The sequence below is a fragment of the Branchiostoma lanceolatum genome, chromosome 6 (assembly GCF_035083965.1).
Source record: "Branchiostoma lanceolatum isolate klBraLanc5 chromosome 6, klBraLanc5.hap2, whole genome shotgun sequence".
Taxonomy (NCBI): Eukaryota; Metazoa; Chordata; class Leptocardii; order Amphioxiformes; family Branchiostomatidae; genus Branchiostoma; species Branchiostoma lanceolatum.
Window position 1 is genome coordinate 4,686,987 of NC_089727.1, and position 26,196 is coordinate 4,713,182.

The 26,196-nt window shown below is 44.0% G+C and overlaps 1 protein-coding gene across 1 annotated transcript in view; it reads right to left on the minus strand.

Moving 5' to 3' along the window:
• The window catches only part of LOC136437201 (E3 ubiquitin-protein ligase MYCBP2-like), a 160,770-nt gene that overhangs the window by 6,579 nt on the left and 127,995 nt on the right, over nt 1-26,196 (minus strand). The window contains exons 41-68 of the mRNA XM_066431682.1: nt 24,865-25,007; nt 23,898-23,998; nt 22,404-22,616; nt 21,590-21,806; nt 20,996-21,114; nt 20,454-20,597; nt 19,427-19,599; nt 18,592-18,736; nt 17,638-17,811; nt 17,328-17,383; nt 16,851-16,966; nt 16,208-16,299; nt 15,669-15,785; nt 15,077-15,214; nt 14,083-14,298; nt 13,282-13,588; nt 12,779-12,934; nt 9,320-12,364; nt 8,439-8,641; nt 7,736-7,885; nt 5,660-5,758; nt 4,569-4,799; nt 3,084-4,049; nt 2,353-2,639; nt 1,808-1,901; nt 1,250-1,369; nt 773-874; nt 302-430 (exon numbers count right to left, since the gene is read on the minus strand). Of these exons, the coding sequence (XP_066287779.1) occupies nt 302-430; nt 773-874; nt 1,250-1,369; nt 1,808-1,901; nt 2,353-2,639; nt 3,084-4,049; nt 4,569-4,799; nt 5,660-5,758; nt 7,736-7,885; nt 8,439-8,641; nt 9,320-12,364; nt 12,779-12,934; nt 13,282-13,588; nt 14,083-14,298; nt 15,077-15,214; nt 15,669-15,785; nt 16,208-16,299; nt 16,851-16,966; nt 17,328-17,383; nt 17,638-17,811; nt 18,592-18,736; nt 19,427-19,599; nt 20,454-20,597; nt 20,996-21,114; nt 21,590-21,806; nt 22,404-22,616; nt 23,898-23,998; nt 24,865-25,007 (8,053 nt within the window). The remainder of the gene's footprint in view (nt 1-301; nt 431-772; nt 875-1,249; nt 1,370-1,807; nt 1,902-2,352; nt 2,640-3,083; nt 4,050-4,568; nt 4,800-5,659; nt 5,759-7,735; nt 7,886-8,438; nt 8,642-9,319; nt 12,365-12,778; nt 12,935-13,281; nt 13,589-14,082; nt 14,299-15,076; nt 15,215-15,668; nt 15,786-16,207; nt 16,300-16,850; nt 16,967-17,327; nt 17,384-17,637; nt 17,812-18,591; nt 18,737-19,426; nt 19,600-20,453; nt 20,598-20,995; nt 21,115-21,589; nt 21,807-22,403; nt 22,617-23,897; nt 23,999-24,864; nt 25,008-26,196) is intronic.

Consider the following 26,196-nt stretch of genomic DNA (forward strand, 5'->3'; position numbering starts at 1 on the left):
GTGGAAATGAAAGTCTGTATTTAATTTCAATTTCAGTACTACACAATTATTCCAGAAGGCATGAATATACAATTATTATAGTCAAAGTTGAGTTTTGCGCTGTCAACCCTCTGGTTTTATCTTGGCCTCCTGTTGAATTATTACTATCAAACATCCAAGAAAATGAATAGGTGTATCCATAAAAGGACATCAAGTTGGTAACCATGCAGAAACATAAAATCTAAAAGCAAGAACACGAGACACACCCATCCAATTAGAGTAAATGATAGACATAAGTACTAAACGTAGGCTAGAAGCTGACCTGTCTCTGGTGCTGCCTGGTTTTCCTGTGCAGGTGGAGGTACCTGTCACACTCGGCACACAGGTTCCCACACTCACTGCACAGGATGATGGCCAGGGTTTCCCCGTCATCGTGGTTATCACAGGTGGGCTGTGCACAGAGGGCAACAATGTTAGCAAAGTACTACAGAATGCACTATACACCCTTCATATTCCTTCTGTCACAATAACAGTAGAACAAGATGTATATCTTGTTGTTTGTATGCCTCTCCTAGCTAGTATGGTTGTGGTTTAATTCATGTTTCTTGACTGTAGACCTAATTTAAAATACTTATAGATATACAAAACGTAGCACCTACACGTGTAGGTCAGCATCAATAAATGACAGGCTTATTTGAACAAAGTAATACCAAATTAAGCACAACTTGAACGACACAGACTTAAAGGGCAACTGGAAACATCACAATGAAAGTGCTGTGTAATAAAACCTCACCTTCTGTTTGGGCTGTCCATCTGTCCCCACCCACTGTCCTGATGACAACCTCTCCACATGGTCCTGGTCTAACACACACAGGGAGGCCAGAGCCAGCCACAGCTGTGGGCACAGTAAACTCAACATTATCAACATGCTCTGTTTTCCACCTTATAATCTTGGCCATTGAAAACAGTGGTCGTACAACATCATACAATCTTGGTCCCATTTTCTGACTAAAAGGCTGTTGCACAGCTCTACGTAGGTGAAAATGAGAAGCAACCACCACTTACACAAAATATATCTTTAAAAGTTCAAAGAACTTCAAAAACGAAAACTTCCTAACAAGAGTAGTTTGTTTACAGTGAAAGTTAGAGTAGTTGCAAGGCACTGACCTTGGTACTTCTTACAATGTATCAACTGGAGCCTAAGTATGCATGATAACAATCATAGCTGAGGGTACAGTACATGTAGTATAAATGTAACACTCCAACTCACAGTTGCTGTGTACAGACATTCCTGGGGCTGTCTCTGTTCCTCCTCCATCTTGGTCAGTGTCATGATGCTCTCTGCAACAGCACTCTTAGTCACCCTGGCCCACTCTTCTGACAACTTACCCTACAGGAAAGGGTTAACAAACCATTATTAGCATACAAAAGTGCTGTTTAAAAGTAAAAGTCCATATTGGACCACAGGTAAAATGACTTGATTAGATGCAACAAACTCTGGCTTCAGGTGACACTAGAGGCGGGCACTTTCTAAATTCATCATAAGTACAGGTTGCATTTTGCTAACTAGTGTTGTTCAACTTCTGAATGTTTTGCTATAACTTCAACTACATAATAGGTCAGAAAGACAGACCTTCTAAAATTTACCAAAGCTCAACAAACATGTGGAGAGGAGGATATCTAGTTCCACACAAGACCTAAACCTGTGTATAATTGATGACTAATACATGTAAGTAGTATCTCTTATAGCAAAACATGTACTGTAAACAGTCACTGACTGACGACAGAAAAGTCTAACATGCAGATTAGAGATAAAGTCTTTACTGACCATTGACATGTCCTTGACCAGCCTGATGATGAGCTGGGCGATGTCGCTGGGGACGGAACCTCTCAGCCACCACCTGCTGCTGCTGTTCTTCACTCTGGGGACAGATTCAGAGAGTTTTAGACTTAGTTAACATCTACTAAAAACATAATTCCAACACCACCCTGAAAAGATACGTCCAAACAGATCTCCAACCCAACGTCCCAGGGGATAATACTCCTGTATACTTAAACTGGGGCGTGTGCTGCACTAGAGATCTCTCAAACCCACTGTTTTTTAAGTGGAAGATTTCTGTAACCCAGCGGATTAATGCTGATGTGTGTTTTGTTGTCTATCAAATCATACTTTTACATCATGCAACATATTCCAATTATAAAATCAAGGGTCACAAAAATCCAACCTTGATTGCTCAATGGTTGCTCACCGATCATCATCCAGTGGAAAGGGGGACTAAGCGATGTGATTACAATATCTACTTATGGATGCTGATTTGTGTGTAGCAACTTGTAACAACTACATCTGGTTATTAGTTAAAAATCAAACCCCACCTTGTGTTCAGAGCAGTGGCCAGAGAAATGGAGTTGACTCCCTTGCTGGCTGCCTTCTCCACCAGCCCCCCTCCCCCTTTGACCTTGACCTGCACAGACAGAGCCTTGGTGATGCAGCCCAGGAACACGTCCAGGATGCCCTGGGTGTCCTTCTGGACGTTCTCCGGCTTGTAGCTGGCCTGCGTGAGGACACTGATGTCCGTGGGGGGGAGGGAGGTGATGCCCAGGATGTTGGCCAGCTGCTGTGGGGGAGCTTCAGGCAGAACTCTTCTCAGTAGAGAGGCAACCTGGGGAGGGAATTATGGAGTGCGTTAAAAACAAATGACCTCAAATACCTAACTTGTACTTCAAAGTGCAGCAGACTAATACTCACTGAAATGGATGGCACATTGTCAAACTAACTTTTGTCAAATTGAAGTTATAAGTAGTGTTTCATATCTTTGACAATAAGCTCTAAATGGGCACCCGTAACGACCTGACATAACTGTGTGGGTGTAGCCATTGTAATGATTTTCTGCCTGTCTACAACACTTCACCAGAGTCAAAAAGACTTTCAATTCTTCAAGTATCTTATTACACCATTTCCGCCTCACATCCTGGTGGGCTGCCACTCTGCAATATTCACATAACTGCGGAATCACACCGAGACAAGCAAACACCAACTGATTACAACATCACCGTTTTCACAGAGGTAACCAGTAGAACAACAAAAATAACGATAGACCATTTACCTGTCTCTGCACCCTTGGTGTACCAGTGTGCAGCAGTGACAGTAAATCCCTCATCAGCCCCAGCTGCTGGGCTAGGTATGCCCTCCCCACTGTGGACCCGCTCAGAGCCAGCACCATGGACAGCAGCTCAAAGCAGTACGTGTCTGCCAGTATCAGGGGCTCCGCTGGCTTGGGCTCCTGTGTCGGCGTGCCCGCTTCCATTTGTGACGACAAGTTGGCCTCCCACTCGTCTCGGACCCTAGCCGTCTCCATGGAGATGGCCTGGACGATGTGCGCGCACACCTGCTTCTGTAGGTTGGTGAGCTTGCTCCTGCTGAACAGAATACCGACCATGTGTTCTCTGAGATCCGACTCTCCCTTCTCCTCCGCCTCAGAACCCTCCTTACTGTCCTGTTCCACCAGACGGTCTTCGCTGGAGATCAGTTTTCCAAACACCTGCTTTGTGAGGAGGCGGAAGACTCTCAGAGTCTCTGCCTCGCAGTTCTTCTGTTGGATCACCACCGGGGCGAGCTGGTTCGCTTCTACAATACCCTTCCCCACGTCCTCACCTAGAACCTTGATCTGCCTGACTCGGAGACTGTTGTCAGGCCCCTTCAGTTCTACTTTGATCACCCTACAGTAAGGTCCGGGCAGGTGGCAGTGGACCCAGCCTACATGCCGAGGTTCCAGCTCAACCACTCTGATCTTGCTGAGATCTTCGGTGGCTGCTCCCGCGCTGAAGATCACACTTGTGACCTTGTTGGCCAGGTCTCTGGTGTTGTCGATGTGGATGTACACCATACGCGGGACGCTACCCCGGCCACACGTGAGCGTCAGGGACTTGGTCTTGTTCCGGTCCTCGTCACCAGACTCCCAGAATGTTTCCGTCGACCCGTCTGTCAGACTGGCGATCATGGCTGTGCGACTGGAGGCCTTCAGTTCTATCTGAGCAGTGATGTCACGCAGGCACTCTACTGTGTAGTTTACCTGCAACATACACAAAGTCCACTTAATCAGTTACACACCACAATGTTTACTTTCTGAATAACAGAAATCATAGAATTCTCAGGTCTACCTTCTGAAAACTTAAGTTTTCTTCTTTACCAAAGAATAAAAGGCATTTGCTTTCTTTTTGCACAAAATCTTATAGCATGCAGGAAAAACTTAAAATTTTGTTTAGTGCAATCACGAAGCCCATAGATATTTCATAATAATCATATGATGTCAACTTCTTCCCTAAAGCAAGTTGATAAATTCTGTAAATATGTGTTTGCAATGGTTTTACTTTCAAGTTTTTTGCTGTGACATCTCCATCGCAAATTGACGACACCATGATCATGCATTTCCATCACATTACTACAGTACTACAGAATCATTTCAATCTACTACCAAGAAATTAAACATCCAAAAAAAATAAGTGAATTTACAGTATATACAGGGGTATGAGACCTTCATGCAGCTTTCAGAATAAGACAAACTTAAGTATTTCATTCCTACCTCTCTTACCTGATTGACAGCTGTCGATGACCCGTCTCCCATGGAGGCAGAGCTGGTACTGATGGTCTCATCCCCGTCTCCCTCGTCCGACTTGGACAAGATCTGGCTGATGTTGTTGAAGACGTGGCTGCGGTGCAGGAACATGTGATCCGCGGGCCGGAAGCGCAGGCAGTAGCAGCGCATGGCGATCTGCTGCAGGGCCGAGCCGTTGGGCAGGACCATCATGATGTCAGAGATGGTCTGGAAAAGTATTCCACATATTGTCAGACTGTTAAATTCCTCGCTCTACTAGACGAGAGCGCCACCCGCATGTAAACTTTCAGCGAAACCTACTCAGTACACGTACTGCAAACGCTTAAGTACAATTATAGTTTTTAATCGCTACAAACTTAAGATAACAATCGTATTAAGCTACACTTAGACTATTTTAATGTGTTTGTATTTCATAACTTTAACGTATGTACCACATCATTAATGTGGAACAGAGCTGTTGTGATTTCTGTACATCAATTCAGCCATGTATGGCTGCAAGCTGTTGGACAAGGATTACTTCAATAAAACCATTGTATAAAAGTGAATTCAAAGTGAACCATTTTGCTTGATAGTAGTGTATGTGTTACACTCCTGTACGTTTGGGACCACATTATGGATGCTGTTCTCTGTAACAGTGTATAAGTATTATTATATATATATATATATACTTTGCGTTTGGGGATTGCATCTATAAGCAGCAAAACCTGTGCTGCAGTGCAATGTGAACCAGTCAGAATTGCCTTTTTATTCTCTGAAAGTGAACCAGTTTAGCTCAGTGAGCTAATCTGTCACTGGTCATGATAGACAAGACAGACAATATGTCCAGTATCAATAGGTTTGTTGTACCAAGGAAATTCCCCTAGCTCTTTTCGACAAGTACAGTGGAAAAAAAAATGGAAAAAATGTCTTGGTCTAAGCACTGCAACCCTTTCCAGTAGCGTGCATGCGTGTTGCAAGCGACCCAGTCGGAATTAAAACTCATGGCTTCTTTGTCCAGAGACAGGGTCAGTAACCATTGGACTACGCACACTACTTACAAGTAAAGGTGCACACCGCTTAAACCCTACCTGTAGGAGGTGGTGGAAGGCCTGGGGGAGGGGGTACACGGCTTCTCCTGCCACGGTGATGTCGGACAGGGGGTGGTCACTCACTGTTGTCTCACGGTCCTGCAGAAACATGGGAGGTGATCAGAGCCAAACTTACAGTCAACAACTGTCTTATTGTCTTAGTGGTTACATGTATATGCCTTCTAAATTTAATGGTTCCCCAGAGCAGATATCCATACTTTTACCTGTGTTACCTGTGTTATCTAGAAAAGGTGACTGAGGAAAAGAGTTTTAAATGGCACATAATTATGTTCCATGTGCCATTGTGAAAATTTGTGTGTGATACCACTTTTGATGTACAGAATTAAGCTGCACTTTCAAATTTCGTGTATTGCTTATTGAAGCTTAAGCATGCTAACGTTGCCGCAAACAATGCTGAAGGTACATTTTGTACTTTAAATACTGATTCTGAAATTTGACTTTTTTGGGGATACCACAGCTACAAATTTAACCACTTACACTTGTACAGGCATGCAGAGATGTTGGTTATGTCACAGGACACAATACACAGCATGGATAGTCTTATAAGAAATATATACATTCTTAGACTATCCTGCCAAGTAACCACAACACATTCTACATGGTGAATGTGGGGGGCAATTAGAAGCTCCTAACACAGGGATGGACCATTTACTTTCCAGGGGACTCAAAATTAGGTGCAGCATTGGGAAAGAAGACAATGTAGAGCAAGATTGAAGAGCAGGAAGAGAACCTTAAGGATTTAGTTAAGACAAGGAAAGCAAAAGTGACAGCCTTGGCTTCATTCCAAGTTTTTCAATAAAAATGCTTTGTCTATTTTTGAGAGGACAAGGTAGAGCAAATCTGAACAGCAGGAAGAGAATCTGAAAGATTTACTTTGGACGGTAAAAGGAAAGCAACAGAAATACACCTTTCTCACGCGGCGGACATGATAGAATGAAGACGAGGCCAATGAGGCAAAGAAGCAAAAATAATGTACAGATTTAGTTTTCCTCCTAAATCACATTAAGTTTTAAAATATGATATCCAAGTATCAATATTACAACTAATGTAATGTACAAAAAAGATGCAGCAATTTAGAGCTTCGTTGACCGATCCCATAGTCTCCGCCCTCCTCTGTCAGAACGTAGAAATGCAAAATAAAAACATAGAAATGCAAATATTTGACGGTCATGCAGCCACTTCCTCATTGGTCGATTCTCTAATTATCAGGTAATCATTGGCTAAACTGGTAATTGTGATTGACAGTTAGGATCGGTCTAATGTTTGCCACAAGGGCCTCGTTTTGATTCTATCATGGCCGCCGCGTGAGAAAGGTCTATAGCCTTGTCTTCTTTCAATAATCCAATGATCCTCCCCAGAGATCCAGTGGTCCACCCCTTACCTCAATCTTCAGCAGACGCCTATTCTCCAGTGCCCTCCTGGGGACTACTTCCTCAGGAATAGGTTTCTGGTCTGCAGGCTAGTATGCAGGTAAGGCAAGACAACACCAACCTGTGACCAACCTGCAGTGCTCTTAAAACTGCATGCAACACTCTTAAAATTGCATGCAGCACAGCAAACACTAGGAGGGAATAAGTATTTGGAGGCACTGTGTTTCCTATATCCTAGTCAGTCAGCCAGGCAAAGCAAAGGTAGTGAAAGCAGAATAAAACTGTTTCAAATGACAACCTCCATCACGGTGACCACTTCCATTGTTTCAAGCTAAGTTTTCAAATAAAAAACAATCACTCATAACTTGTGGATTTTCCTGTGTCTTGGTCAACCAAAGTGTTTCAATCAAGAATAACAGGATTGTACACTTTCTACCATCACCCTGGGCTGTGCCATGACCAGAAATGATGTGCATGCACACTGTCTTTCGTAGAAGGAAACACTCTGCCGGACATGAGATCATTCCATGCAAGTATTCTATCTGTCTTTTATCCTGCTGCAAGTACTTCTCTGAGGCATTAACCACTTTATGGACATGCAGGAAGGCAAAGCATTTTCAAATGTTTTTCACAAAACTGTGCTGTCAAAGCTTGCACAGGTACATACATGCACAACGGAACTCACCACATCTGCTTCCTTCTTCCTCTTCTTCTCCTCCGGCTCTTCCTCCATCTCCATCTCTATGACAGGTGGAGTGAGCGACGCCACGAAGAACCACAGCAGGTCGTGCAGACAGGTCGGCTGGGTCACACTCCGCAGCAACCAGTTCAGGGCCTGGGGAGTCAGGTCAACAGGTTACACTTTAGTATGAAAGTTCATCTGTGTTCAACTGTACAGACTCTGAGTTAAAACTTTGTTCCACAACAGAAAAAATTAGCACATAGAGGTTTGGATTATTCTACTGCTGTCTTCCTCTGAATTCAAGTGACCAAACAACTAGATCATGTGGAATTAAGGAAATATGATGTCAGCAATTGGTCATAAGTGCCAGGGACTTTAAACAGGCCGCCACCAAAATCTAGCACAGCTGATGAGTCAACAACATTCTTACATAACAGTGTCAAGTGTGAGGATGTCATATACACATTGTCAAGTACATTTCAGTAGGTAGACCACTGATGCCGAGGATCTTAGCAAACACATCTGTACATTCTATTATAGATTACTAATAGGCTCTTGTAAGATGACCTTGTACACTTATATCCCCATCTAATATGTTTTTAGAAAAGGTGTTGTAGGACCAACAAAGGCTTTTAAAGACTAGAAATTGAAGTCATGTTGCACAAGTTCTTGTTGTTTCTGTCAGAGACACATTTACATGCCCTACCTCCATGGCATGAACCCTACATGCAGCCTTGCGTAGGGACTGCCTCATGGCGACCTCTAACCCCTCCAGGTCATGGCGCTGGATGATGAAGGCGATGACGGGCCACTGGCGAGCCTTGTCTCGCAGGTCGCGCTGTTTGGCCCTGCTCTCCACCAGTCTGGCCAGCTGGGAGGACGGGTGCCGCAGGAGGGAGGACCCACTCTCTGTGTGACACAATAAAGTATTTAAAACGTCTGACTTTGGTGCTGACAATACATAAAGGACACACAGTGTATTCCACATCACCTGAGGCACCAGCCCATCTACGGGAGAAATCGCTTGATTACTAAAGGGATTAGAACATCAAATCCAATGTCAATCTGGTATTCAAATTTTTGACAGTGGTGTGTTTAGATTATTTCATGGAAGCCTGGCCAGCTGGGAGGAGGGGTGGTGTAGGAGAGAGGTCCCACTCTCTGTGTGACACAATAGATGCATTCAATACCTCTTACTTTGGTACTGACAATACATAAAGAATACTACGTAGTGTATTCTGTATAACCCAAGCTACCAACCCAACTGTGAATTGGATTGCTCGATGGCCTAAGGGAATAGAAGATCAATTCCATTGTCTGAATCTGGTATTCGAATTTTCGACGGTGGCACACACGGCACATGCAAATGTTCAAATTATTCTATGGAATACCGTGGGATACAAGTAGAACCCTGTGGGGTACTGTAAAATATGGACCTGTCCAGAACACCCGTATCCAACCTTGTCATAGCCCAGGTGTAACATAATGAAAAATACAGCTGCTGCAGTAACTTTAAAGGCATTTAGATTCTGAGACAATAACATCAAAACTCTGCTGACTATTATAGACATTCGTTGGCAAACTTACCCGAGTTTCCACTGACAGTTCTCCTCCGGGACGATCGTAGCTTCAGGCTCCCCATGCCACTGCTGTCCACCATCTCCACCTCCGAGGAAGGCATGGTTCCTTGCATAGATATAGACCGCTGGAATGGCACCCGTGGACTCAGCCCCTCCCCAACAGGGCTGGAATCTACACTCATGGGCCCGGCGAACATCAGGTCCTCTTCCTTGTGAGGACTGGTGTCGGGGGTGATCGATATCGTCCGCTGAGGGGTTCCGAACGAGTCCGACCGGAACCGGTTTTCCTCGCGGAAGAGGTTGTCGTTGAAAGACATGGGACAGAGGTCGTGACCCTGTTGAGCGGCGATTTGCTGTAGGTACAGGAAGGGGACGGAGGGGAAGTGGGCGTGGTCAAGGTCACCTTCAGATACCACCGGAAGTTCGTGTCTCAAGAGCTGCCTCCTGGATACGGGGCTCTGAGCCGGGATGTGTGGTCCCATTGCACTGCCAAAGTTCAACAGAAAGAGGGCGTTGTTCTTCATGATATTGTGGGCCTCCATTGGCGTCATTGTTCTCGGTGGCTTCAGCGGAATGACTCTCTTCTTGGCCTTCTTGACCTTCTCCTTCTGCGCCGCCTTTTTCTCCTTGAGATATTTGTCCCTACATTTCTCGCACATCAGGTACCAGCTGCTCCCTCCTACGCCTCCGTCCCCGCAGTTTCCAGCCCACCCCCCACAGTAGTTCCCCCCACTGTTATACCCCATGCCTGCTGCGTGCTTCCCACAGCCAGGGTGAGCCTGCTTCATGTGGTACGTGACCGGGTGGGGGAAGGTCCCTCCACACAGCTCACACGCTGCGTCCTTCTCCCCTGCAGCTACAAACGGTGCTCCTGCAGCCTCGCCGAACAGGTTACCTCTCCCCTGTTGTTGTTGTTGCTGCTGCTGCTGTTGTTGTTGTTGTTTACCCTGCTGCTGGGGCCACTTGTCTTTCTTCTTCTTCTTCTCCCGTTCCTTTCGTTCCTTCTTGTTCTTCACCAACTCAGCAGGAGAGGGCAGGATCACCTGCTGTGTTGCCATGTTGAGAACAAACGCTGACACTTCTTCCCAAAACGAAACCAAGTGCTGCAGAGTTAGAGGAAGCTGAGGCTCCTTCTTCGCTTCCGAACTCTTTGCCACCTTACTCGGTGACACTCCCCTGGAGTCGTTGACCTTGCCGGCTACTCTCTTAGGGGATGGCTCAGGATTGACTAATGCATTGATGTTAGAGGGAGCCTCTCTTTCAGCTAGCTTCTTCAAAGCTGAAGTCAGCTCCATGGAATGCCTATTTTTCAATCTAGGGTCCCTGAAGTCTTCCATCTCTGACGACACTTGCTCCTTGCTCTGACCTGAGTTTGCTTCTTTTGTGAGATTGGGGTGAAACTTTAGGAAGGAGGCGCAAGCCATCGCATCGTGCACAATCCCCTCGTGCCAGAGGAACGCAGCAAACACCGCCCTCATGCACTCGGCCACAGAGGGAGAGATCGCATCTTTGACAGGTTTTCGTGAGAGGGACAGCTTGGGCTTAGCGCTCTCAGGTATTTCCACAGATGGCTTTTCCTTGGGGACAGGTGACATGGCACGGTCTCGTTTGTTTCGAAGGTGTCTCACTGTCCTTTCTTTCCTTCCCAGTTTTGGGGAGACCCTCTCAGTCTCCTCTCTGGGTGACCCCATCCCTATAGTGAACTGTCCCTTGACAGGTTCTTTGACAGAGTCATTTGGAGGGGGAGTTGCTTTCCTAGTTGCAGGGGGAGAATAGCTCATGGGCGGTGGAGGGGTTACGCTGGCGGGTCGAACGGCCTCATCGGTGCCATCTGCTCCGCTCGGAGGATGTCCATTTTCTACAACAGCATTGCTCTCCTTTGTAAGAACAATGACATCGTTTGCAGGTTTTGCGTTATGGTCAGCTGTCTCGACAGTTTTTGTGGCATGGGTGTCGGGGGTGCACGTGTTGACCGTGGTGGTGGTGAGGGATTCTCCATTGGACTGCCTCGTGGAGTCCTCCAGAGACAAAACTCTTTCCTTATTGGGAATTATAAGGCTGGATCTGGGAGATGGGATTCTTGACACATGAACTGTACATTCTGTTCCCTTTCCCACCTCATGCACAGTGCAATGGGCTCTCCTGGACAGTTTTGTTTCTTGTTTCATAGCATGGACCTCTTCGTGCCTGCCATCTATCACTACTGAAGAGGCCTCTGTCTTTCTAAGAGGACCTGTGCTAATGATGGGAGCTTCTGCTTTTGCCTTGACAGCTTCTATCCTACTTCTAGGTAAATCTGTTTTCCCTTTTAACGAACCAGTCCTGACAGGGGAGGAGGAGTCTGTGTGTGATTTCTGGTGATCTGATCCGGACCTTCCCCGAGGAGACTTAGAACGACTCCTCAGCTCCACAGTCACCTCCCTGTGGATCTTCCCAACAGGTGACTCTGAACGACTCCTGGCGGTGGCATCAGACTTGAGGGAGCTGATGATCCCGTGTTTGGGTCCCTCCGCCCTGGTCTTCCTGAGGTCTGGTTTAGGAGGCAGCTCCGGCCGAGACTTTGGAGAATCAGCCCTCGTGCCATGCTTTTCCGGTGACTTGGAGGAATCGGAATCCGCTCTATGCCTGTCCTTTCTCTGGAGTCTCGGTGAAGAGGATTCAGACTTTACTAGCGGGGAGCTGGGTCTACCTTTGGGGGAATCGGACGGTGAGCCAGACTTTGACCTGGGAGGGGATGCTCCCTTCCTTGGGATGGGAATCCCAGAGTTTCTAGTCCTACTAGGTTTCTTCTCAGGCTCTGCCTTAATCACTTCTGGTGCAGTTTCCTTTAATTCCACAATGACATCCCCCTTCTCTTTGCTACAGGATGGTACGGTGTTCTCCTTCTCTGAATCAGACGAACCCCCCTCCCTCTTCATGCCTTGGTTGGGTCTCCGCTCTTCGATGTTGTCCCCTTGTTTGTTCTTCAATGGCAGTCCGTCTCGGGTGGGGGAGGGGGATGGCTTCCTCTCCTTGGTGGGGGGTACTGAAGAGAAGTAGAAGTTGGGGGTACCTAGGAGGGAGGGAAACATCAAGGTTAAGACACATGTTTGCAAGAAAACTCAAAACCAGCAAATAAAGTTGTCGTGGACAGGTGAATCATTGTGCTTTAATTCATTAGTATGAAAAGAATCTGATGTAGTTGCAATGCCACATACTACAGGACATGCTTAATTTCACACAGTATATCTCTGCTACAAATTCACTATGTTCACAGGGACTTAATTTTCCAGTAGGATGGGTATGGAGGCTTCAAGGTGTTTAAAGTTTGTGGTTGAAAAGATTCTGCAATGAAGTACTAAGTGATACAATGGAAACATGTTCCCAATGTCATGATTTTGTGGTGTAGGCGTCAATGCAAAAGCTGACAATATAGAACTACTGAGAACATTTCAAGATGTACAGTATTATCGAGATGTAAGCTGACCTGTTAGATCCACAGCAGCCCCAAACACGAAGGGGTCTGGTGGGAAGGCAGGTACGTTGTCTGCCTGAGCCAGGGGGATCCCTGCTCCCGCTGTGTTACCGTACATGTCCAGCACCTCCAGCTTTGGGTCAGGGTCAAACACTGATGGGGAGGATGCTGGGTGGGACACACATGTGGGCAAATAATTAATCATCACTTTTAAGACACGTCGATGAAGGTTAGCTATAGACATCTAGGTAATAAGATACACAATGCAAAAAGTTACACAAGCAACTGGATAGATTTTGTAAACGGTCAGATATTGCAGATAGCATCCACCACTCATGCCAGCCACTGACGAAAGGTAGTGGTTACTTGAATAAAAAAAAATATTTAAAAAACACAACTCCTATCCACTAAGGAATTACCATGTGTGCATATAACCCTTGCCATTGGCCATGTCAAAGGAAAATTAATTTTCACAGCTGATAGAATATCATAAACACAAAATCACAGAAACCTACCAGCTGCAGCAGCATTATCAGTGGGCTGGCTGAACCAGAAGTTGGGTGGAGTGACTTCAGCCCCCCTGAAGTCGAACCCCTTCGCTGAAGGAGTCGTGGGACCGGAACCGAAGGGTGAAGAGAAGGGAGAGGGGGAGAACAGCGCCAAGCTGTCCTCCCTCTCGCTACTGAGCTCGGACTCGTGTTTGAGGTAGGTGATGTCGTTCTTCCCACGTGCCAGCGACCAGGCTTCTCCCTCGTCACTCTCGCAGTACTGCTGCGTGCTGTGCTTGGACAGCCGCACCCAAGTACCGTCAGAGTTACATGTCTGAAAAGGCATGTATTGAGGCATGTCAACACTCGGGCTCTACAATCATCACACAAACAGTTAACAGATATCTGCTGTCTGGAGTATACAAGTGACCAAAAGTGCTACAAAGGTAGCTTTTTCTTTACTCCTTGCTATGCATGTCATCTTAAAGCATAAATGCATTGCTAACAAGCTACTACCTGGCCATGTTTATGGTTATTTTCATCAATTTGCAAAACCTCAGTTTGTTACTGGGTACCAGGATATCACTAGCATTATTGTAGCTTTCAGAAAGGCCAACATCTGATATTGTGACATCTGGGTCTCCTATGCCCCTTTCTTTACGATTCTTGTGAAGCAAATGTGCAGTTCTTGGCACATTAAAGCGCCGAATGTTTGTGTCTTCATCAATGCTTTTACACTTTTTTGGAACACTTTCGTCCTTTCTTTCTCTTTACACTCGGGACTAAAACCCGGCAGTACATTCTTCTACCCCCACCACCAAGACCAACCTCTTCTGTAGCCGTCAACTGGTTACCGAGCACCAGCATGCCGACAGGCGTGGCCCTCAGACTGGGCCGACACCTGACATTGTGGCCTGAGGCCCCACACTTCACCACTTGGTACATCCCTGGCCCACCCTTCCGGCCCCGCACCTTCTCCATCAGCTCGGGCAGCTTCCGGGCGATCCTCTCCTTGATGATCTCGTCGATGATGGACTTGGGCTCCTGTGTAGGGGGGGAAGGAAAAGCACATTTACAAATGTAGAATTACAGCTCTGTACATTTAAACCATAATATAATCGTTATGCATTCTGTGCTTTCCAATCAAAACTCATTCAGTGATTGTCTCATCTACTGCCACAGCATAGCGAAAAAAATACAGTCTACTACTTAGCGTTAATGCTTTGTAGTGGCAGAAGGAAGCACATTTGGGTGTAATTAAAGCTCTGTACATATTACATACAAAATGAGTAACTTAGACCGTCACTGCGATCACATTTGTCGTAGGTCTTGGTACAATTTTGATGTGGTAGGATTTTTAAGCAGGTGACAGAACCAACCGCTGACAAGGATCTATGCCAGCAATTTTTGGTAAGAAGACAGCTGACTTTTGTACGGTACATGCATGACTGTCCCAAATATACCATCAGTTTGTACAAGGTACATTGACATTGTATGAGAGTGGGCTATTAGTAATCTATAAAAAGGTACAAAAATATCTAATCTGTGACTTCCAAGCAAAATGCATCAAGTAATTTCCTCAACTACAGCCACAATACTGCTAACATTGTAGTGAGCATACAACTTTTCTGTTTTCCAATCTAGAACTATAAACTACGGTAAATTAATTAAAAGTAACATGTAAAAGAACTATATTTCCTATAAACATTTCCAATGAACAGCATTTAGAAACTTAACATAATAGGTGTTAGTTTTTTTGTGATACAGCATAGCAGAGATTTTGTGATGTGGCAAAGCAAAGATCAATATTCCAGTGGCATACCTCAACAGGCACAAGCAAGTTCTTGCCCAGGTGCTGGTTGAAAGCCAGGCACCAGGCTTCACTGTTGCCGTTAATGGGGCACCACTGCTTGAGCGAGGTATAGTCCAGCCTCAGCCAAACTCCATCAGTATTGTGGACCTAAGGAGGCACACATGTTAGTTCCTTTTTCTGACCAAAACAATTCATGCATGCACTCGTTGATGAAGGTTAGACATCCAGGTAATAAGGTACACAATGCAAAAGTTACTCATGCAACTGGATATGTTTTGAAAATGGTCAGAAATCAGATGTTTTAGGTAGCATCAACTATCTTTCTTCAGCGGCTGCAGTCAGTCACAGTCACTGACAAAAGATAGCGGATGCTATAACTGTAATATCTGATCGTTTACAAAACGTATCCAGTTGGTTGAGTATCTTTTATATTATGAATTCATGCACTCATGCAATTTTGACAGTTCAAGGGAGCAAAGTTTCATTCCACGACACACCACAGCACTCTTCCACATCAAGCTAAGCATCAGCAGAGAAATCACTTTACAATAAGCGTACATCATTTACAGCAAGTTCAATCAGATGTTAAAGATTATCAAACCTCGTCTATGAAGGTGATGGTGCCATTTGGGGCCACGGCTCCGATTTGCTCACTCTGTAGTGATGGTGTGCTCCTGACTCGTAGACCTTTGCTCTGCTGGGTAACGAACTTTCGCACCTGCAGCAGAAAGAAGCCACTTCTTGTATTTGGTGAATTTTTAACAAGGGTCAAAGTATGTGGCATGCTTTCTGCTAGCTCAAAGAAGATTGTAATAATTAATATAAAATCATTCAAATTCAAGGCCACACCAATTTAATTTCTTGGTTAACGGATTTAAAAAAAATGCTAGATTGGAAAATCAACATGGAAATAGAATCGCAGAGGAAAGTTTGTACTTTGGTGCACACAGTTTCAGGGAGTGAACAGGGTCAGGTGCAAGTTTTCACCCCAGCCTTCTGTTTTAATGATGTCCTTGTGCTAAAATTAAATTTTAAAAAATCTGTTAACTAAGTCTTTAGAAATTAAATTGGTGTGGCCTTAAGTACAACGATAGAAAACAAAAACACAGTGTTCATTTTCACTGAAATTCCCTTCAGTACCTTGCTTGGTTGGTGAGGCCTGGCCTGGTTTGCCAAAGATGGAGGTGTGACTCCTTGTGGTGGTTCTCCCACTTCAAGCTCATGTACCTCTCCTGAAATAAAAAGAAGTTGTCATTAAATGCTGCATTACATCCAAAGTCATTCATGTGATGTCTTTGAACAAAACGTCTGTCCTCGGTGCTGAATGTTGGGTTTTATTGTAATTTCCATTCAGTAAAAGTGCCAACTTCCTCAGTCACACTTGGCACTGCACTGAAAGGTTCTTAATACATTTAGAATTAATGCATTTTTCATCTTAAAAATCAAGTGTATTGCTTCAATTTTCATGCCTCTATACAGATATAAGATACATTTCAAACACATCTGTACAAAACTAAAAAGTTCGAAAAAGAGTAGGGGCATGCCCCGGTGTGAGTGGATCAAAACGTTCCGGTCTAAATGGGGTAGGGAATTTCCCGAGCAGCCTTCGTAACCCCTGCTTCTCCTAATTGGTCAGTGAAGTCATGCTTGTCTTGAGCATTGATGTTTCTGGCCTAGGGTGAAGAGAAGCTGCTACAGTAACAATTGGGCCGCCTTTCTTCGTAAATCGATGGCAACATCAGGCTCTGATGAATTGATTAGAAAAAAAAAAAAAGAGGCTCACCTATCTCCTGGCCATCCACAGTGATGTGCAGGGTGTACCAGCCACTCATGGTGGGGGTCCAGTTGGCGCTGTACGTGCCGTCATTGTTGGCACGCACCAACATGTTCTCACTTGGTCTGGAATAATAAAACATTGAAATATAAAAATGTCAAACCTCTGCTTTAAAGAAGTGCTTACATGCAAAGCAGGCACTAGTATTCTGTATTTCCAGATTTGCATGTTTTTTTTATGTTTATCTACCAGCATTTTACATTGCAGGGAAGAACATCTACATGCACGTTGCAAGTATGTTTTCCCTTTGTTTCTAACAATCTAGTTTACATCTTCTTAAGACTAATAGCAAGCAAAACATATATCTATGATATAATATTTAAGTTCATTTGATTGATAAGTTTCAAACAGAATGCCAGCGCTGTGTCTATGTTTACTTAAAGAAAGGACTAACAGAAATGTAAATACAATATAGCCTTCACCTACCTTCTTACAGGAGGGGAGGCAAATCTCAACTCTTCAAAGGAGTAATCTTCATATGCCTGTAGAGGAGGATATGTTAATTGTCAGAACAGTAAAGCTCCAGAAATACATGTATCACATATGCCTTATCATGGGAATCATCATCATCATCATTGTCGCCGCTTTTATCATGGGAATGATGAGCCTAGAAATTGTAGAATGATCCACCAGTAACGTCTGCAAAGCATTGGTAGGTGTATATATGATATAAGATATATGAAGACAAATTTTACTTATGCTGAATAAAGAACAACAAAGTATAAAAGATTCTTACCTTCATCATGGTGATAGCCACATACGACATGTTGTCCTTCAGTATAGTTGCCTCATAAGATACGTCCAGTTTGGGAGCGTCCACCCCACCAAACCACTTCCCCTCTGTCACCACGGTTCTACGCACCTTCCTGTCCACGCCATTTCTGCCCAGGGGTGCTGCGCGTGCTTCAACCTGGGAGGGAATTAAACGTACTCAGTATCTTGCAGGGTTTTTCAAGAAAAGAATTACAAGGGAGCGGAGCAACCAAGTTTTGTTTGTTTCTTCAAGTGGGGGATGGTGTGGAGTTTTAAGTTAAAATGGGGCATTCTTTGGCTTCCTGAGGGGCAAAACTACTGTTAGACAGGTCACAGATAAAGACCGTGGCCACATGTGATCTAGAAGCATCCCTGGTCAATTAGAATGTTATGCTTGTCAGAGAATCTGCTCCCCAGGGTAATGGGGCACATGGTCAGGGCATGGGGCCCCTACGCCCCTGTTCCCCTCTTTAGATGAACCCTTGTCTTGACTGAGTTTGGGAGATATTTTTCCTCTAGAATACACTGTACAGTGCTACAAGGACATATCATCAGTGATGATCCTGGGGTTACTAGAAGTTTTGGGTCTGTAATTACCAAACACCCTCACCCGGGCAAAACTTGTCAAGGTTGATCCATCCCCGACATGTGTCTAAGCGGCTCACTTCCACAATTCCCCCTACGGAGCCACAACCAACACGAGACCTTCTCTGCTGCCTCTAGAATTTCAGCTGTGTTTTCTTCCTACAAATTTAGTCTAGTTGGTAGGTTTCCATAAGACTTCAAATTAACATACACATCTATTGCATTGTTAGGAATAAAGGTAGGAAAAACAAAACAAGAAGAACACTACATTCTGCATTATATGATACATGTACATACCTGTGCCGCAATGCATATGATATACTTGTAAAAGGAAACTCCACACACAGCTTACCTTCAGGCTAGGCACATTGACAGGGTCACCATACTGATCCAGGGTGCGGATGACAATCATGGTGGGCCAGTTACACTTCAACTCATCCTTACTGAAGACCACCTCCGTCAACTTGGCATCCACATAGGAGTCAGGCTGGAGCCATCTGACAAGTACACATACATTGTGTGATTGCGGTGCTTTGTTTTGTATAGATGTTGCTATGGTGGGCACATGTTATATACTTGCCAACCTCTAGATGGACTTTTGTACAGATAGATGATCATTAGAAATAGCTGCGAAATAGATTACGCTAAATCATGTTACATATACTGGTGTGTTACGCCTTATGGCGGTTGTACCAGCTACATGCATATAGATACAGATACAGATACTGAGATTAAGTAAAGTAATCCAAACTGGAAATGGATGGAGACAATGAGTACGTATAGACCTAAGATAACTTACAAAATACATTGAGAGAAAAATTTCGGAAAGTTAAAAATTATTTTACTTTAGATGTGTAAGTTACCGGGGTGTCCCTATGGTGTAGTGGTCTGCGCTTCTCTTACTTACCACATCTGGTTCTAATTACTTGGAACCAGAAGGCCCGAGTTCGCGCCCAGGTAGGATCCGTCTGGACAAGAGGCGCATTGAGTCATACCAAAGACTTTATAAACATGGTACATACTTCTGAAACAGTATGGAAGTTAAACACACTCCACTGCCAGTGGACTAGCCCCCTGCTGCAATGATTGCACCACAGTGTGGCCAATGGCTACGAAACAGGGATGGGCACCGCCCTATACACCTTATAGTGTGGGAGGATTTTAACTTTAACTTGTAAGTTACCAACCTTGCAAACCTGCCCCCGCTGGTGCCAGGGGTGCAGACGATGAAGTCCTTGAGGAAGGCCCGCTCGTTGGACTGTGTGCTGAGCAGCAGGGTCCCCTCCAGAGCCTGGTGCACCGTGGGAGGACACACCAGCGCAAAGCCCTTCCCTAACAGGGTGGAGTGGGCATCGAACACCTGGAGAGGAGATATCAGAGTTGAACCATACTTGTGTAACAGTAGGGTTCTTTCCAGAGCCTGGTGCACCGTGGGAGGGCACACCAGCGCAAAACCCTTCCCTAACAGTGTGGAGTGGGCACCAAATACCTAGAGAGGGAGATATCAGAGGTCAACCATACTTGTATAACAAGAAAAGTAGATAAAACTGACGCAGGACAGTCACTCTTTAGCTGTAGTTAAGTACATCAATGATCCTATAGGGTGTTGATTGTGAAACACACTTTGATCTTATGCACATGATTGTGTGACTTTATCTTTGTTATACCACGATTGTGGAGGCTCTATGTAATGTCAAGTGAAAGATGTTCAATTCAATGCTTTAGATGTAAGGACATCATGTTATAGGTACATGTATCTAACAGTGTACAATTAATGTTAAAGAGGTCCACATTTTACCTTTGTCCTGTAAACATCTCCATAAGCCTAACTGTAACTCTTTTCATCATATTTTAGTAGAATAATGTTTATAATATTTTTGAATATGACAATTTGTTCTGTCATAATGTTGTGTGCTGAAATGTAAAAAGACCTGACAGTTCAGCGTAAAGGCTGCAACAAGGATGTTTTAGAGAAATTTTAGTGGGGGCAGGGTTTCGGCCCAGAACCCAGTGGTCCCGGGTTCAAATTCCCCTGACACCACCGATCTTGTGCCCTTGGAAAAAAGGCACTTTACATGACTTTCCTCACTCCACTCAGGTGTAAAAACAGGTATACATGTATTATGTGTGGGTCACGACACCAGCAATAGCTGCCTGTGTTCCACATGTATTGCACCGTTGAAATTCTAATAAAATCAAATCAAAATCACCCACCAGTTGTGCCCCCTCCTCCAGAGAGTCCATGTCCTCCTCAGCCTCAGTACTGGACACGGCGGGCAGCTGCAGGTCCTTCCTCATCAGCATGGTGGCGCACATGGCACCCAGGTACGATAGCTCCTTCTCCAACTGCACCAGCACCTGAAAACATATTGTATACGAGCATTACGTTAGGTACATTGATAATGGTTAGATATCCAGATAAACAAGATTTAAAGATAATTCAATCTCTACAACTGGATAAGATTTGGAGATTATTTCCGGTGACCAGTGACATCATTCACTCTTCTTCAGCTTCAATAGAATGAATAGACTTTAATGTGTTCAACTGGTTTTTCCATTAACATCTCATGTATTTTCTGAAGAAGAGTGATGGATGTCACTCGAAATGTCAAGAAGTAGTCTTAATATAATATCTAGTTGTAGACATTAAATTGTTGGTAAATAGTCTAATATTACATTTGAAAGTTTGTCTCAAGTTGCTTTCTGGAGTGTACAGTAAGGTATTGCTTAAGACTCAAGTCTACTGAGCTACTTACCTCTTCTGTTGTTGAGCACCACTCATATCCCACTACAGAACACTTGAAGCCAAAGAAACACAACTTCTCATCCTTCATGTAGTCTGAGGCAGTCTCTAGAGAAAAGGCTACTTCATTTCCTGCAGGGATGTAAGAGGAAGATTAGTACACTTTAGATGGAGCAAAACATTACAATCAGGAAGCTATCAGCTCTTCATTCAGTTGTTTCTCAAGATGTCAGAATTTCTTATAGATACTGTAATCTTAGATTGTACATGTAGGGTGTAGTGTGTTTGCCATAATTTATAGTAATCTTAGTAGATTACAGCAAAGTCACTGGATGTGTATAATGCATCACTTGATGAATACGAGACAAACCGAAGAGGCTGTTAGCTTTCAACGTCAATAAACTAACTTACTCAAGACCAAATAAAATGGCACAATCCAAAAAAGACAATACAAAACTTACTCAAGACACTGGATAGACTTCATAAACTGTCATCAGTTTTCAGGTACGTAGTATCCACTACCTTTCATCAGTGACCGCTTACAAAATCTATCCAGTTGCTATTGTGTGTCTAACCTTCATTGATGTAACAAAGACAGAATTCGTACCTGGGAGAACGACTGCTCCATTCGGCCATGTGTCGATCCCGTGGAATTTCTTCAGCACCGGCCACCAGCCGCTGGCCTGAGGGCTGTCCTCCCAGACTGCACCCTTCCTGTAGTGCCGCCCAGGGATGTACAGCTGCAGGCTGTCCTCAGGCTGGGCCGTCCCGCACTGGGGGTCAAACTCTACAGCCATCCACTTCACACTGCTGGGGAAGGAGATCTAGTGGGGGATAGACAAAATCAAACAGTCAGAACCTCTAACAACAGCCAGGGATTCAGCACCAAGAAATAAACCCGAGTGTTTCTTTCATGATTTTATTCAAGATATACAATCAGAAAAACAGCAATGTTGTGAAGAAAACAGTGACACAGACTTAAGGAGATTCTAATGAAGACTCTTTGAATAAATGTTCAAAACCGGTAAATCGTTGTGTCTCAGCCGTCAACCTTCTGATGCCCGATCAACACAGACTCAAGGAGATGTTATGTTGTAGAATTATAAGGGACAGATGTATATGTCTATATTAGATAGAAAAGGAAGATGTCCTCCAACTACCTAGTAATTCAATAGAAGCAAAAATGTCTCCTAGTCCCTTATGAATATGACTCTGTTTGGTATTCAAGCTATGAAGTAACAAACAACATTCAAAATTGTGGTATGCAATCCAAACTGTTGGTAAACATGTTGAGAGTATCACAACATGAATGGACATTTCAATAAAACCACAAATTCAGCACCAAGGAGAGATGCTTTGCCTCAAAAGGCATCACATAAATCACTTGGTATCTTCAGCCCATAAAGCAGAAATGTCTCCACCTTGTAGTGTGCCACAGTAGCAGGCTTGTATGGATGTTCACTCTCCACCATGGCGTAGTGGGCAGACGTGGTGTTGGTGTTCCCCTCCAACAACGTTGCCTCGATGGACTGAGCCGACTGGTTGAGGACGGGAGGGGGCGGGGCGTATCTCTGGTTGAGGGAGGCCACTGCAGGCAGGACATCCTGGACAAGGGATAGCACCTGGACTGAGGTCTGAAAAACATGGTATAGATGATGTTAAGTACATCACCTCTTGCGACTTTACGTTCGGAAGTGATTGGTCCCTGAAGGGAATAACCCCGAGGGTGTGTAAGCATGTGGACTGATGATGATGATTGATCCTGAAGAAGGCGACAAAAAATTTGATCTGTGTATACCTTAGTATTGGAAGAAAGTCTAGCATTGTACGACAAGTACATCATCTGGTTAACAAAATTCTTCATATACAGCCAATGTGTTAATACCTTGCCAAGGTATCGGTGACTGTCTGTCACCTTCCTCAGGGCAATAATACTAACTGAATCTACCTTGCACTGCAGCAAGGTGTTACTGCTGCAGTGTGAAGAATGCAGTGCCAAGTGTGACTGAGGAAGGTGACACATTTACCTAATGGAAATTGCAACAAAACCCAACATTCAGCACCAAGGAGAGGTATTTCACCATGTTGTATTATCACAGCCAGTAGGTACCCATCTGAGTGATGGGGCTGTTGTAACGTGCTCGAGGCACCTCCTTGAACAAGAGACCCCCATTTTACGTCTCTCCCAAAAGACGGTGCAGCTCCAACTAGGATCCCTTCCCGGATTCGAACCGGGGTCTCCCAGTTACCAACTAATTGGAACCAGGAGGCTCAACTGTGAAGACACTACCAACTGAGCTGCAGGGACATGACACTACTGATTACTGATATCACATGAATTGCTTTGGATATAATGCACCATTTAATGCATACAGTATGAAAATCAAGACATTGTTATCAGGGTAGAGCCATCTCCTTTACCCTTTCTACACAACCAAAGAGTTATTACCTAGCTGACTTTTTAGTGACTGTCTTTCACCTTCCTCAGGGCAATACTTAACCGGTTCTACATTGCAGCTAGGTGTTGCTACTGCAGTGTGAAGAATGCAGTGCCAAGTGTGCCTGAGGAAGGTGACACATTTCCTGAATGGAAATTGCTATGAAACCCAACATTCAGCACCAAGGAGAGGTGTTCTGCTTCTCCCGGTACATTGAGAGTTTGCACAGACTTCATGCACTCTCCTAGCAACACTTCCAGCAACATACAAGCACAGAGAGACAATTGACTCGTAATGCCTAGAGAGACAATTGACTCGTAACTGAAGCAAGTGAAACCCAGCACCAAGAGACCACGTCTAGCGATCTAATGGATGTTAAACAAGGACAACAACAACAACTATACTGGTAATACATCATTTAATGTAAACAATGTAAAGGTTATCACAGTGTTATCAAACTAGAGCCATGTCCCTTACCCTGGGATCTGAAGATGCCACTGGTCCCAGGTTGGCCAGTAGGAGGGGCAGCAGGGATGACAGGACGTGGGCAGATCCAAGCACCTCCATCACCTCCATTTCTGTCATAGCAATGAGAGACAAAGTTTATATGCAACTCCAAACTACATGTACCATTTCTTAGACTAATATGTAACCTTTATAACTATTAATTCCTTTTGCTGTATTACTGTTATTTTCATGTTATGATGTTGACTTAGTTTGTTATTTGCTGTTAACCTGAGTTATACGTTACGTTGTAATTATTAGTTCCTTTTGTTATTTTTGACAGTCACCTGTATTTTATGAGCAGAAGACCTTCATAAGCATATATGCTTCTTGTCTAATGCTCAATAAATGAATGTGAATTTAAAAAAAATGCTTGATAAAAAATAGTATTCAGTCCAGTGAGGATGGACTCTATACCTACACAAAGATTAACAATGTCATGGACCACTACACACTATACACTAGGCATTCAGTGTATTGACAAATAGGATTAAGATGGAACAGGTCATCATCTATAACATCTGCCAATGGCATGGAAAGTAAGCAATAAACCCTGATCACCATGCTTATCACATTAGGACAGTGGCCAGCTCTGTTCTGTTCAGGGCTGTCATTTGCTTTAAATGTTTTTTCATCACACTCATTATTTGGGAGCCCATGTTGTTAATTTTCATTGTTACTTTCTATCATTTAAAGCTTGCAAAAAATAAATTTTCATCAATTATAAGTTATGAAGTTCCGATTTTTGGATGACCAGGAAATTTTTTTTATCAGTCACAACAAGCAAATTTCCATCCCAGGATGAGGGGACGGGTCCTAGAGACAGCCCTGGTTCTGTTGCATCTGTCACGGCCGGCCTGAAAATTCTCCAACATCAAAATCGCACGGTAACCTAGCAAGAATATGATTGCACTGTAAGACAAGATGTGTGTGTCCTTACCAGGTGTGACCAGAGCTCTCCTGAGGATGTCTGTGGCAGACTTGAGCACTGCTGTGGCCACAGACAGCACCGTTCTCCTGGAGTGGGACTCTGCCATCAGCCGACTGCTTTGGGCTGCATGGGCCTCACCCTCCTGTGGTGTTCTACAGCAAACACACAAGAAAACCTTTCAGTTCTCCTACTGTGAGCAGAGAGCATTTCTCTTGTAACCTATCTAATATACAAGATGGGCATACTTTTTATCTAAACTTTCTTTATTGTCCTTTTCACTGTGTACTTTGGGATTTCCTCTTGATTACAATGTAATTGTATGGGATGGTAGTCACTCGTAAAAAGATCAAATCTCACCGTTCTACAGGAAATACACAAAAAAACTTTCAGTTCTCCTATTGTGAGCAGAGATCATTTCTCTTGTAACCTGTCTAATATACATGATGGGCATACTTTTTTATCTAAACTTTCTTCATTGTCCTTTTCCACTGTGTACTTTGGGATTTCCTCTTGATTACAATGTAATTTTATGGGATGGTAGTCACTCGTAAAAAGCTCAAATCTCACCGTTCTACAGGAAATACACAAAAAAACTTTCAGTTCTCCTATTGTGAGCAGAGAGCATTTCTCTTGTAACCTGTCTAATATACAAGATGGGCATACTTTTTATCTAAACTTTCTTCATAGTCCTTTTCCACTGTGTACTTTGAGATTTCCTCTTGATCACAATGTAATTGTATGCGATGGTAGTCACTCGTAAAAAGCTCGAAATGTTTCATTGAGCTGTAGACTAGATTTCCTTCAACAGATATTAAACTTCAGGACTTTTTGGGGTACACAATCTTCTTTGCACAATGGCAGTAGAAACACTGCACTTGTATCTCCTGTAGTAGAGAATGTTGGGGATCTGCCTTCAGCTATATAGAGTAGTTTATACAAGGAGAAACACTACATTTGTATCTCCTGACCTGTAGTAGAGAATGTTGGGGATCTGCCTTCAGCTATAGAGTAGTTTACACAAGAAGAAACACTACATTTGTATCTCCTGACCTGTAGTAGAGAATGTTGGGGATCTACCTTCAGCTATAGAGTAGTTTACACAAGGAGAAACACTACATTTGTATGTCCTGACCTGTAGTAGAGAATGTTGGGCATCTGCCTTCAGCTATAGAGTAGTTTACACAAGAAGAAACACTACATTTGTATCTCCTGACCTGTAGTAGAGAATGTTGGGCATCTGCCTTCAGCTATAGAGTAGTTTACACAAGAAGAAACACTACATTTGTATCTCCTGACCTGTAGTAGAGAATGTTGGGCATCTGCCTTCAGCTATAGAGTAGT